The sequence below is a fragment of the Arvicola amphibius genome, chromosome 9, assembly GCF_903992535.2.
Source record: "Arvicola amphibius chromosome 9, mArvAmp1.2, whole genome shotgun sequence".
NCBI classification, from domain to species: domain Eukaryota; kingdom Metazoa; phylum Chordata; class Mammalia; order Rodentia; family Cricetidae; genus Arvicola; species Arvicola amphibius.
In genome coordinates, this window is record NC_052055.2 from 11232036 (window position 1) to 11244152 (window position 12117).

Consider the following 12117-nt stretch of genomic DNA (forward strand, 5'->3'; position numbering starts at 1 on the left):
GGTCTTTCATATGAATATGAATACAAATGAAAGTGTGTTCATGCGTTTGACTTTAAGGATTTGCTCACATTGTTAAGTTTAGTTATAACTATAATCTCATGATTTAAACAGCTATCATCACCATTTTTTTGGAGATGAGGGAAATAATTCTGGGATGAAAATGTGATTTTTCCCCCAATAACTCCAACAGACGTGAGTTGTTGAGCTGACCCTGAACCCAGAAACCAGGCTCTAAACTGTTATTCTCACACCCAGAGTTTCTGAGGATGGTGCTTGCGAAGCATAGTTTAGATACACACATCTCTCTTCCTTTTCCCAGCCCAATTTGGACAGAATCTCCATTTCACAAATGAAGATGCTGGGAATTAATGATATCATCAATTTTTCCCAAATAAAACAAAAGGGATTGAATTAGAATTAAAATGTTTGGAATATACTGAATATTTATAAAATAAAATTATTTTTTTATTAATAAACCAACATATACTTTAGTTTATCTACTGATAACTTGAGATTAATTTTCCTCTTAGTTTTAAAACCACTCGTGTTTATCGCCATATGGCATTATTTGTAAACTAAGAGGATCGAATCAATTTGTATTAATCTGCTAAAAGAAAATTACATTAATTAGGAATTTACTAGTTAATTACTATTTCAATCAACGATTTTTTTTCTCTTATGAAACATATACAAACTATTGTGAAATATCTCCATGGTGTCCAGCATGTATAAATTCCAGAAAATAAAGTGAGCGATTTTTGTCTTTTTAACTATTGTGGCCACAAGTCTATCCCTAATGAGAATATAACAGAGATAATTAATAGCTTTCCAGAGAATTCTGAGACCCATGTCAATTTCTGTACAATCATTGACAGGTTTCTCTCAATGGCCATGTAATATTTTTTGCATTTGGGATCCATAAAATTCCATAAGGCAGAGAATGATCATGATCACAAAAAGGCAATGACTCACACAAAAGGATTATGTTCTCTCTAAAAGGTCACTCTTCTCAACATCAAAAAACTCAAACTTGTTAAAATCGATCTTGCATGCTAGGTTGAAGAAATACTTCACACGGTACTGAAATTGACATCTTGTTAATGCTAGCATAGTAGCTCTATCGCAATGATAAAATGAAAGAGTAAATACTTCCTGTCTGATGGCCCTGTTCTCAATTTAGTTGAAAGTCTTAGACTACATATAGAGGAGGAAAGGAGAATGTATGGGTAGTATCTGGTTTTAAGAAATCGGACTGGAAGCATCAGCTTATTATGTATCAGCAGCAGAAATGTTAAGTTGTTGTCCAACAGTCTCTACTGATAAAATCCATGTTCTTCTGCCAGAATGCTGGATGTTCTAGACCCAGACATTCATGATGGTTACACAAAAAGTTCTTCTTCCATACAGCAGAATGCTGTCGATCTGAATTTGGGGAGTTCATTAGCTTTCAGCCACTCTCCCTCTCTTTACTGCTACTCTTTGCCTACCCATGCATGAATAGAGCTTAATCTGGGACAGCTCCAGCTGGATCTCAGATCCAGCACCATTATAAGCCCTCTAGGTGACTTCTGAGACCCACAATCAATCATGGGAATGTTGAGACTGCAAAGGACATGCTATATTCTCCGTGGTAATATAGAAAAGAGTGTCAGGTTAATAAGAGGATCTGAAATGTTCTTTGTTGCCATTTTATAGTTGTTGTTCTAGAAATTATGTTTGTGAAACCAAAACACTTCAACTCCGGGAAATGTGTTCATGAATTATAAGCCTCATATAATGTTTTATAAATAATTTTGTTGCCGCTGCAATAGTTACATGTTTAAATTTATGTACATATTGCAGAGCAGATTTTGTTATCTGCTCCAGTAATTTCTCATTTTATGTAAACCCAATATGAAGGCACTTGCAAGGTTACTGGATGTTCTTATTTTTAAAAATTAAAAACAATCCTGTTTTCATTTTTGTATTGTTGTTCACCTGTATACTTGACTGTTATTTCAGATTAAATAAAATGACCTCAGTATTAATACAAAGCTACTGCCTAAATGATTGCAGAGTAAAGCACTTTTTGAGCAGTAGATATTCTCATGAAAATTGTTCAAGTACCATGTAATGAAAATCAAACATGTCTAGAAATGAAAGAATTCACAGTGAGTCGTCTCTTACTTACCAAACTCCTTGGGGACTGCTATAGAATAGACACAATTGTGCTCCACACTGTAATTTTTAGGGTAGTTTGGTGACAGGACAGTGCCTTCTGAACCTGTTGAGCGACTTCCACAGGGTGCTGGTAAATAAAAACGATAAAATGTTGTTTTTATTAAAAACATTAGAAAAATTAAAAGAGGGAAATCTTCATGATCTATAGGAAATTCATTACTGAATTTAAAACACTAAAATTTATTTTCCTTACGTATACAACTATCATCAGCACTAAATATTTAAGTAAAGTATATATAAAATTTAATGAGCAATGAGATTTACTTTCCTCAAAAGCAAAGCAATATAACTGTTATAACAGTTATTTCTGAAAGTAATAATGATAGCCTTTCATTTATTATCTCATAACATTAATATCCTAACAATGAGAAAACACATATGTGCAGAGGAGAGGTGCCAGGTATTGAAATGTTACTCAGTTACTCAGGCTCCATAATAATTACACTGCTCTCATGTGTATTATTTCTATACATTGGAATGCATGGTATTACAAGCATATTTCCTAACTCTAAGCCAGTGATACTCTAGCTGTGGGTTGCATATTAGAGATCCTTATATCAGATATTTACACTATGATTCGTAATAGTAGCAAAACTTCAGCTATGAAGGAGCAATGAAAATAGTTGTGGTTGGGCTATCACAACATAGGGAAATGAAGTAAAGGGTTGCAGCATTGGGAAGATTGAGAACCACGGATCTAAGCTGTCCATTTCCTCCCCAATCTCTATCTGCCGTGAAGGCAAACCAGTCCATGGTTCCCTGGCACTGACTCACTTAGACCCAATTTCACAAAAAGATGAAGCTGAAAACTTCTGGTAAGTTAATAAGAAGTGATTCCGATGTTAAAAGACAGAAGATTCGCTAGGGTTCATAGAGAGGATCCGGCCATTTCTGGTCTGGTGCTCAGAGGAACTTAAGCACCTACTAAGCAGCCATACATTCAGGGGAGCTGATAGTCTCTAAGCAAGCAAACAAGGTTGAAAGCTATGCACCATGAAAAAAAAGTAGCTAAAACATGGTTGGAGATTACACCATGTTCTTGGTTAGCTAAAGGGAAGCAATTTCTTGCATATCACCATAGAACCTCCACCTGACGATAGATGAAGAAAATGACAGAGCCCCACCTTGGAGCACCGGACTGAGCTCCCAAGGTCCTGATGAGGAGCAGAAGGAGAGAGAACATGAGAAAGAAAGTCAGGACCGTGAGGGAACCTCCAGCTGGCGACAGATGGGGAAGGTGACTGAGCCCCACATTGGAGCACTGGACTGAGCTCCCAAGGTCCCGATGAGGAGCAGAAGGAGCGAGAACATGAGGGAGAAAGTCAGGAACGAGAGGGGTGCGTTCACTCATGGAGACGGTGGGACAGAACTAATGGGAGATCACCAACTCCAGTTGGAATGGGACTGATGGATCATGCGACCAAACCCGTCTCTCTGAGTGTGGCCAACAGCGGGGGCTGACTGAGAAGCAAAGGACAATGGCTCTGGGCTCTGATTGTTCTTCATGGATGGGCTCTGTGGGAGCCTTCTCAGCTTGGTCGATCACCTTCCTGGACCTGGGGGGAGTTGGGAGGACCTTGGTCTTAGCATAGAGTGGGGAACCCTGATGGCTCCTTGGCCTTGAGAGGGAGGGAGGGGAGGTATGGGTGGAGGGGAGGGGAGGGAAGGGGGAGAAGGAGGGGAGAGAAAGGGGAGAAGGAGGGGAGGGAGGGGGGAGGAGGAGGGAAGGAGATGGAAATTTTTAAATATAAAAAAAAAATAAACCATGAGAAAAAAAAAATAATAAAAAAAATAAAAAAAAAATTACAAAAAAAAAATTTCCATATGCATGTAAATTAGTTTTTGTAATAAATAAATATCAGTAAAGAAAAAAAAAAAAAAAGAAAGTATGTTGCAAGTTCAGAGAAAATAAAGTTCAACCAAAAAGAACGACTTCAAATGACTAAATGTTACTTACAATTAGCAAATGGAAAAAAAAAAAAAAAAAAAAACCCTTCATTTTCTTCCCCATACCTATGGCCTCCATACTGAAAGAGTTTTCCAAAACCCATAATCCTAGAGGCCCTGCCTCTTGCTCCTTTTAATAGTGTTCCATTTTTCCTTGCTGGGCTCTATCCTGCTTACATGCAGACTCACTGGGCAGCAGATTCTGTAAGTCTTTCATGGTGTATCTTCCCAGGGAAAGGATATGAGTTTGTGAGAAATTTTATTTTTCCTCACCTGTTATCAATATTGAAGCTGAATAGTCTGATTCTTAGCTCTGGCTTCATTTATCTAGTTACTTAAAAATTTTAAATACAAGTTTCTTAGAAGACAAGGATGCTATTGGAAATTTGAAGAGTTGGTATCTGCATCATGAGATTTCAGATATTCACTGAATTGTGTGTGTGTGTGTGTGTGTGTGTGTGTGTGTGTGTGTGTTTCCGGGCGTCTGGGTTCCTTCGGCCCCATCCTAGGAATCTGAGCAACACTGAATTTAGTGGAAATGAACTAATCTTTTTGGCAGAGAAATTTTATGAGAGCAGAGCATTCAGATCATTCTCTGAAGGCAGCTGCAATTATTAAAGAGATGGGAGACCTCCTGCTCTCTAAGACAACAGGAAGATGGCCACAAGGATGGAGCAAGTTCAGCTGAAGGGGCCTGGTCACATATCTAGCCTTCAGTTTAACCTGGTAGTGTTGTAAATGTGGTATTAGCTTTGCTGGCCTCGTTTCAGAGAACAACTGAAGCCTGGCTGAATCCCTGAAAGACAACCCTGATATCCTAGTGTGTGTTTTCATTGGACAGTAGAATATTTAGGTGTCTCAAGAACTGCGACAGTTTGAAAAGGTCAAACTTTTGATGAGTTTCTAGTCAAAGCTTAAAAAGAAGGCATTGGGACTTGTTTCTACTGCGTGTACTGGCTTTTGGGGATCCTAGTCTATTTAGATGCAAAGCTTCCTTGGCCTGGATGTGGGGGGGAGGGGCTTGGACTTCCCACAGGGCAGGGTTCCCTGCCCTCTCTTAAGGAGGGTGGGGGAGGGAGGAGGGTGAGTGGAGGAGCAGGAGGGGAATGGGAGGAGGGAAGGGAGTGTAAATTTTTGAATGGAAAAATAAATAAAAATAAACTGAAAAAAATAGAAATAATTTTAAAAACAAAAACAGTTTGTATTGATCCTGCTAGTGTTTGGTGATTTATTTGTTTAAAATATTTAATAAAAGCACATTGATAATTGGAGTAAAATAACAAATGCAAAAATTTCGAGAAACAGCACATTGACTTGGTGATAGTCAGGAAAAGGTTCCTAGCTTAGCTTTCACCACCCCTTATCAATTGAAACGGGAGTAGTCAGGTGTGACCTTATTTCAGCTAACCTGATAACCGATAACCTTACTAGTCTGCGACTCCTGTACGTGAGAGAGTAGCTAAAGAACAAATGGTGGGTTGCACGTTTCTTTTCTTCCTGATTTTAAGGTGCTCTAAACTTAAAACAATAATTTGAATTTACACAGTAGGAATTCTTATTTTTATATTGGGGGTTATGAATGAAAGTGAGGTCTTTTAATTTGTGGTTGAGCCCTGTGTCTAAGTCAGGAGTGAACATTCTGACACCCCACATTTTCTGTGCCTATCAGCTTGGATTTGCTTCATGAGTTATATTTTGCATAACATAAATGAAGGGCTTTGACTTAAGTTTTTATGTACAAACATGAAGGGTTTCTGTATGGATGTATGGAGATGACCTCTTTATGTCCTATGGCCACTAGCTACTAGTTTCCGAAAGCCTGTGTTCTTCATTTCTTACAGTCAGCATGACCGAATGTGCAGTCGCTGAAGCCTAAGTTAGCACAGGTAGGCAATAACTGTGAAGCACGTGATCATATAAACCAGGGAGATTACGCTAACAGAGATCTAGTGTGATAGATCTGCTTTCTGCTTATCCAGGATAAATAGACTACATGAAGTCCCCAAGTATTGTTCTCTAGCATCTCTACATGTTCATAGTTCTAGTTCAATTTCTTCATAGTGGTGAAGTCAGGGAAAGGGCAGCTTTTGCTTTCCTGTGTCTTAATAATTAGAAGATAAAAAGGAATATCTTTTTTCCTTTTCTTTTCATCCTTTCCTCAAACTGGCTGTTTTCTCGAAAGAGCTTGTAATTATCATGAGCCTTCAAACAGGAGGACTCAATTGATCCTCATTTCTAATTAAGCAATAAAATTATATTTTGATGGTATGTTATTAGACTTGCAGAAGGAACTAAGCAGGGCTTACATCAACACACATAGAAAAAAAAAGGGGAAAATGAAGCCTGCATGGCATTAAACCAGGCCCTGTGTATATGTTATGGTTGTTAGCGGGGTGATTTTGTGGGATTGATTCATAACAGTGGCAGTGGGCATAGCTCTGACTCTTTTTCCTGCTCTTGAGACTCTTTTCAGCCTATTGGATTGCCTTGTCCAGCCTCAATATGAGGGCTTTTGCCTTATCATATCGTATCATTTCATATCATGTATTTCATTTCATATCATATCATATCATATCATATCATATCATATCTTGTTTTATCCTGTCTGACTGCCATGTCTCTGAGGTCTGCTCTTTTCTGAAGAGAAAATGGAGGAGTACTGGATCTGAGGGAGAGAAGGTGAGGATCTGGGAGAAGAGGAGGAAGGGGAAACCGTGGTCAGGATGTATGGTGTTGAGACAAGAATCTGTTTTCAATGAAAAAAAAAAAGTCACAGTTCTGTGCTTAAAATGTAGAAAGGAGACAAAGAAGAAATCGCTATCCTTTTAACATGATATTGTATTTTAGGTATTTCTAAGGATGTTTTAAAAACTCTTCGATGATAGAAACTCCTTCTCAAGTTGCATCTTATGCGACCAGACTTCTTCAGAACACACTTAGCCAAGCAACACATTGCTGTTGCTGAAATGCACCATCTTGGCAACTGTCTTAGTGTTTTTATTGCTAATTATAATTAATCATTACTTTGCAGCACTGGAGAATTATATTTTGAATTTACATACAAAGCCAAATTATTTTATGGATGTGCATATTTAAATTCTCTTTCTCTCTACTAGACTCAAGGTCAAATAAAACACTGGTTTGTTGTTTTGGCCCTAGGACCGTTTTTCAGCTTCTCTCTATCTTTTCCCCATTATCTGCTGTAATTCAATCTCTCAACAGTTTCTACATGGTTATTTCAATCACCAGTACGCTTTCCCCTGCTATTGATTTTTTCTAACATGCAAGTCTTATCAGGTTCACATTTTTCTCCAAGAACAGTGTAAAGTAAAAAAAAAAAAAAGTTCTATATAACTATTGAGTAAACTCTAATCAGCAAGGTGAGAAGGTTGTGAAATGATATCCAAAACATACATCAAGATTCTATTTACTAGGAATCATGCTAAAAAAAATCATCTAAATCCAGTTCAAAGTCAACTAGGTCCTCTAATATCCAACCATACACCACACTGTTTCCTTTTCTGATGCCAATTCCATTTTTTTTTTTTTTTTTTTGCTATTCATTTGGTTACTGGGAATCACTGAGCTTTGCAGCAAGGGTTACTGCTATATGGAAGGTAAGTAGCTTTAAACATTTGAGAATAAACAATAATATAATTTTTAAACACGAGGGCTGCACAGATACTGGATTCCACTAAGGGAACTGCAAATCCATGACAATTGAAAGTAATTAATCCATATTAATGTTGTGTCCATTTGTGACTACCTCCAGTGAGTGTATACAGTCATATGCATAGTTTAAATTCTGTTTATAATTAAATAATTTTTAAGACTCATTTTTTTTCATACAGTATATTCTGGTCATGTTTTTCTCTTTCCCTAGGTGTTCACAGATACTCTCTCTCCAACCCAAGAATTCGAAGCCATTTTTTTCTCTCTCTTTCTTTAAAAAACAAGTAAACAAAAATTCAGTTTAACTAAACAATAGTAACAAAACCAGGAACCATGCCTAGCCCCCTCCCCCCACACACACAGAGGCACAGACAGACACACACAGTTATACACACCAAAATGCACACACAGGCACACACACAGACATACATACACTGGCATACACACACAGGCACACACACACGCAGACATACACACAGGCATACACACAGAAATGCACACACAGGCACACAACAGACATGCACACACAAAGAATTACACGCACAGGCACACACATACAGACTTACACACAGGCACACACACGGATATGCAAACACAGGCACTCACACACAGACATAACGCAGGCATTCACAAAAACAAACCACAAAATCAAAAACCAGATATACTAAGTAAAATGAACTTAGGATCAAATGATCATGTATCTATGATTGTTGTAGTCTTGAATTATACATGCAGTAAAAGAATAGACAAGGAAGACACAACCAAGCCTGTAGCTTGTCTTGCAATGAAGAAAGCTTTCATTTGTGCTTTGAACAAAGACATGAGTGTGCAAGAGAGAAGAACAAGTGTCACTTTGCCACAGCATGACATAGAATAGCATACCATTTAAATGGAGATACACTTCTGGAGTGTTTGGGTATCTTAGAGCCCTCATAATACATGCAGCATAGCCTCAAGCCGCTGGAAATTTCCTATCTCTTTAGCTGTGTAATGTATAATTTATTGTCAAATATACTGTGTAATGAAAATTATGATATATAAATTATTCTCAGAAGGTACTTTGAAAAGTGAAGACTTTTTACAGGTCACCAAGGAGCCGTGCACTATATTAAATCAATAATTTACTAGCTGTGACCTGTGATTCTTCAATTTGAAAGAAATGCTGTACCTTACAAAACCGCCGGTACACTTCTCATAAATTACGTATGCCCTGATATAGCCTTACTGAATGTCACAAAGAATAAATCCTCCTGTGGAACACACTTGAAAGTTAGCGCCCCATGGAACATTGTTTTAAAATATAAAACCTCTCCTGACCCTTAAGCTGTTTGCTGTGAATTTTAACACAGACAGCTATGTGAGAATCTCCAAGTATTCAGATATCCCTTTCATGGCTTAGTTTATACCTCCTATATAAACCAAAGTGTTTCATTTTGCTTACCTGCCTCAGACAAATGCTTCTAATGGTGTGTTCTTTTGTGTTAAATCCATAAAGGTGAAAAACACTCTTTTAAATTATAATTACACTTCAATTTACCTTAGCTTTTATTTGCCACTATATTTTGGTATAATCTCATATATTTATCCATATAAAAGAAAATAACATTGCTGTGAGCTTTTCTTTGCCCTGTTTATTTCGGAAACGAAGCTGAAATCATTCTCCATCCCTTTGTAATGATTTTCTTTCATAAGTTTATACTTTTTCAAATATCTATTTTAAGTTATGCCTATGTGTATATTGGGGTGAAAGGCACATGGGTAAATTAAAGTGCCTACAGAGTCTAAAGACAGTGATTTTTTTCCCCCGTAGATCTTAAGTTACAAGAGGATATGAGCAGCCCAGTATGGATTTCAGAAACCAATCAAGGGTTCTCTGCAGGAGAAGTAGGAGATCTGAACTGCTGGGCCATCACTCTAGCCCATCATATAACTTGTACTAGTAATTTTTCACAACCTGGTAATTACTGGCTTATAAGCAATTGTAATGGCTTAATATGTAAACTCAACACGCTTACCCTCTACATATGTCACCTTACTGATCAAAAAATTATTAGACTCATTTATTTGATAGTATTGAGTAGGAAGATATTCCATTTACCCATCACTCATCTGGCAACTATGGATTCATTCCATCAGTGCATACTTCTAAAGAAAGTAATTCAATAGCAAAGGCTATGAATTAGCTACCATACTTGGATATATCTTTTCTACTGACTTATAAAAATTCAGTAGCAGTCCTGGGGATGCAAATAGTTAGCCGATGAATAGCATATCATTGATTTCTGACTCCTCATTTTAGGCATTGAGATAGAAGACATATGTTGTATAAGTATGTGTTCAGCGTGTAAAGCTGAGTGAGTTTTACCTGTTGACAAGTTTCATAACCAACAGGGCTATTCAGTTCCTTGGACATTCACCTCATCCCTATAAGAATTTTATTATGCAAGAGCAGCCACTTTTTTGCTATCCCACCTCCGTGACAGTCACACACTGTGATTCTGTGATAAAATGTCCATGACGATGACAACCACTTAAGATGACTGCTAGCGAATTATTGATGCTTTTTGAAGCTAAAATTCTCCATGCAATTTAGTTGGAATTATATTTTTCTGGGACTTTTAAATTATGCTAATCTGCTATTTATTAAATTACTTAAAGCACAGATATGTTAGTATAAATGATCTTATAGAATAACTCTTTTCTAGTATCTCCTACCAAACCTTCAGCTCAGTGTTTCTGTTTTTGAAAGTCTATCTTGAACTCTAAAGTTATACAAAACCCCTGTTGTACAAAACTCCACTGGGTAATTTCAGGAAGAAGTTTGTAATCCACAATCCTATCTGTCATGATTTATATGTCTCATTAATATGTATATCTATTTCTACATTGTTGGGGTTATGAAGTCAATGTTTCTGTTTTTTATTATTATTTATTCCTCTAGAAGCAAGTATATTATTTGTACCTATAGAACCAAGCCTCTATACACATTGGACTTTTGCAAAATTTGCCATATTAATAAAACTAATAACATATACTTTATTACTATTTTCCAATTGACTAAATATGCAGAGTTTAAAATTTATAAAACCTTACAAACCTTTCATGGTCATATATATACCTAAATTTAATTTCAAAAGTCCCATTTTTTTGAAATAAAAAATAAAATACTTAGTCTTAAAGTTGACATGCACTTTTACCAAGCATGCTTGGAAGACAGAAGCACGAATAGAAATAGCAACATAAAACCTCTATTCAATCAGATCCAAACACAGGTAGAAGGAATGAAGGAACCGACACAAACTCCACTCCAATTTTCTAGAAAATGTAATGAACTTCCCTAGGGCTTTAAGAAGATCAACAAGACCCCAACAATTCCAAATCTCAAAGCATAGACAGGAAGGCAGGAGGAACTTCCTTATTTGCTCTACTCCTCTCTTGAGAGATAGGTAGCCTGTCTAGTACCATCTACAACACACTGCTACCCTCAGGGAAAAGCTGACATAATTTCTCTATATATTCTCTATTCTCCTCTCTCTCTCTCTCTCTCTCTCTCTCTCTCTCTCTCTCAATTTCTCAAAAAAAAAAACAACATTACTTTCCAAAGGAGGACAGGATCATTTCAATTCAGCTCCTTTACGTGGTATTGATTTCTGGCTGGTTGTTGAGAGACATAGGAATGAAGCTATCTTACTCGTTATAATAATTCAAAAGTTCAGAGGAGATAGAAAGAGCAATATTGCTAGACAAAATGGGAAATATTTGTCTATCATATCCATAGTATACAGTTGATTCTTTTCTGTTTCATGAATTCATTAGGGAAAATATAGACTATATGTTCTCTGTATCCTAACACAATTATTTTCTACTTGAAGTTCAGCATCTTCTTAACTTATTAATATAGAAAACTAAGCATGGTGATATTAGCTGCTGTGACTTACTTTGTCAATAATAGAAATGCCAGACATAATAAATTATATATTATGATTATATTTACAATAGTGACAAATAAAGTACAGTAGTTATTAGTCCTGCTGCTAGAAGTTATGAAGCAATGTATAGATAGGAAGCTGAATCATGTCAATCTCCTTTGAAATATTTATGTTTATGTCTTTCTTCACAGAAATGTCTTACTGCAAAGGGTTAATGCAGACTCAAGATGCATGACTTGCTAGTGGCTGCTTTATTAAATAATGGCATAGCTTTCACTCTTCCTTAGGTTTTGTAGAAAGAATTGCTATCAGGATTTCTATATTACCAGTAGAAGTAAGACTTGACTAT

The 12117-nt window shown here is 36.7% G+C and overlaps 1 protein-coding gene across 3 annotated transcripts in view; it reads right to left on the reverse strand.

Moving 5' to 3' along the window:
• The window catches only part of Csmd3 (CUB and Sushi multiple domains 3), a 976820-nt gene that overhangs the window by 226339 nt on the left and 738364 nt on the right, over window positions 1-12117 (reverse strand). For all 3 annotated transcript variants that reach the window (XM_038342099.2, XM_038342098.2, XM_042055667.1), the window contains one exon: window positions 2171-2287. In XM_038342099.2, the coding sequence (XP_038198027.1) occupies window positions 2171-2287 (117 nt within the window). The remainder of the gene's footprint in view (window positions 1-2170; window positions 2288-12117) is intronic.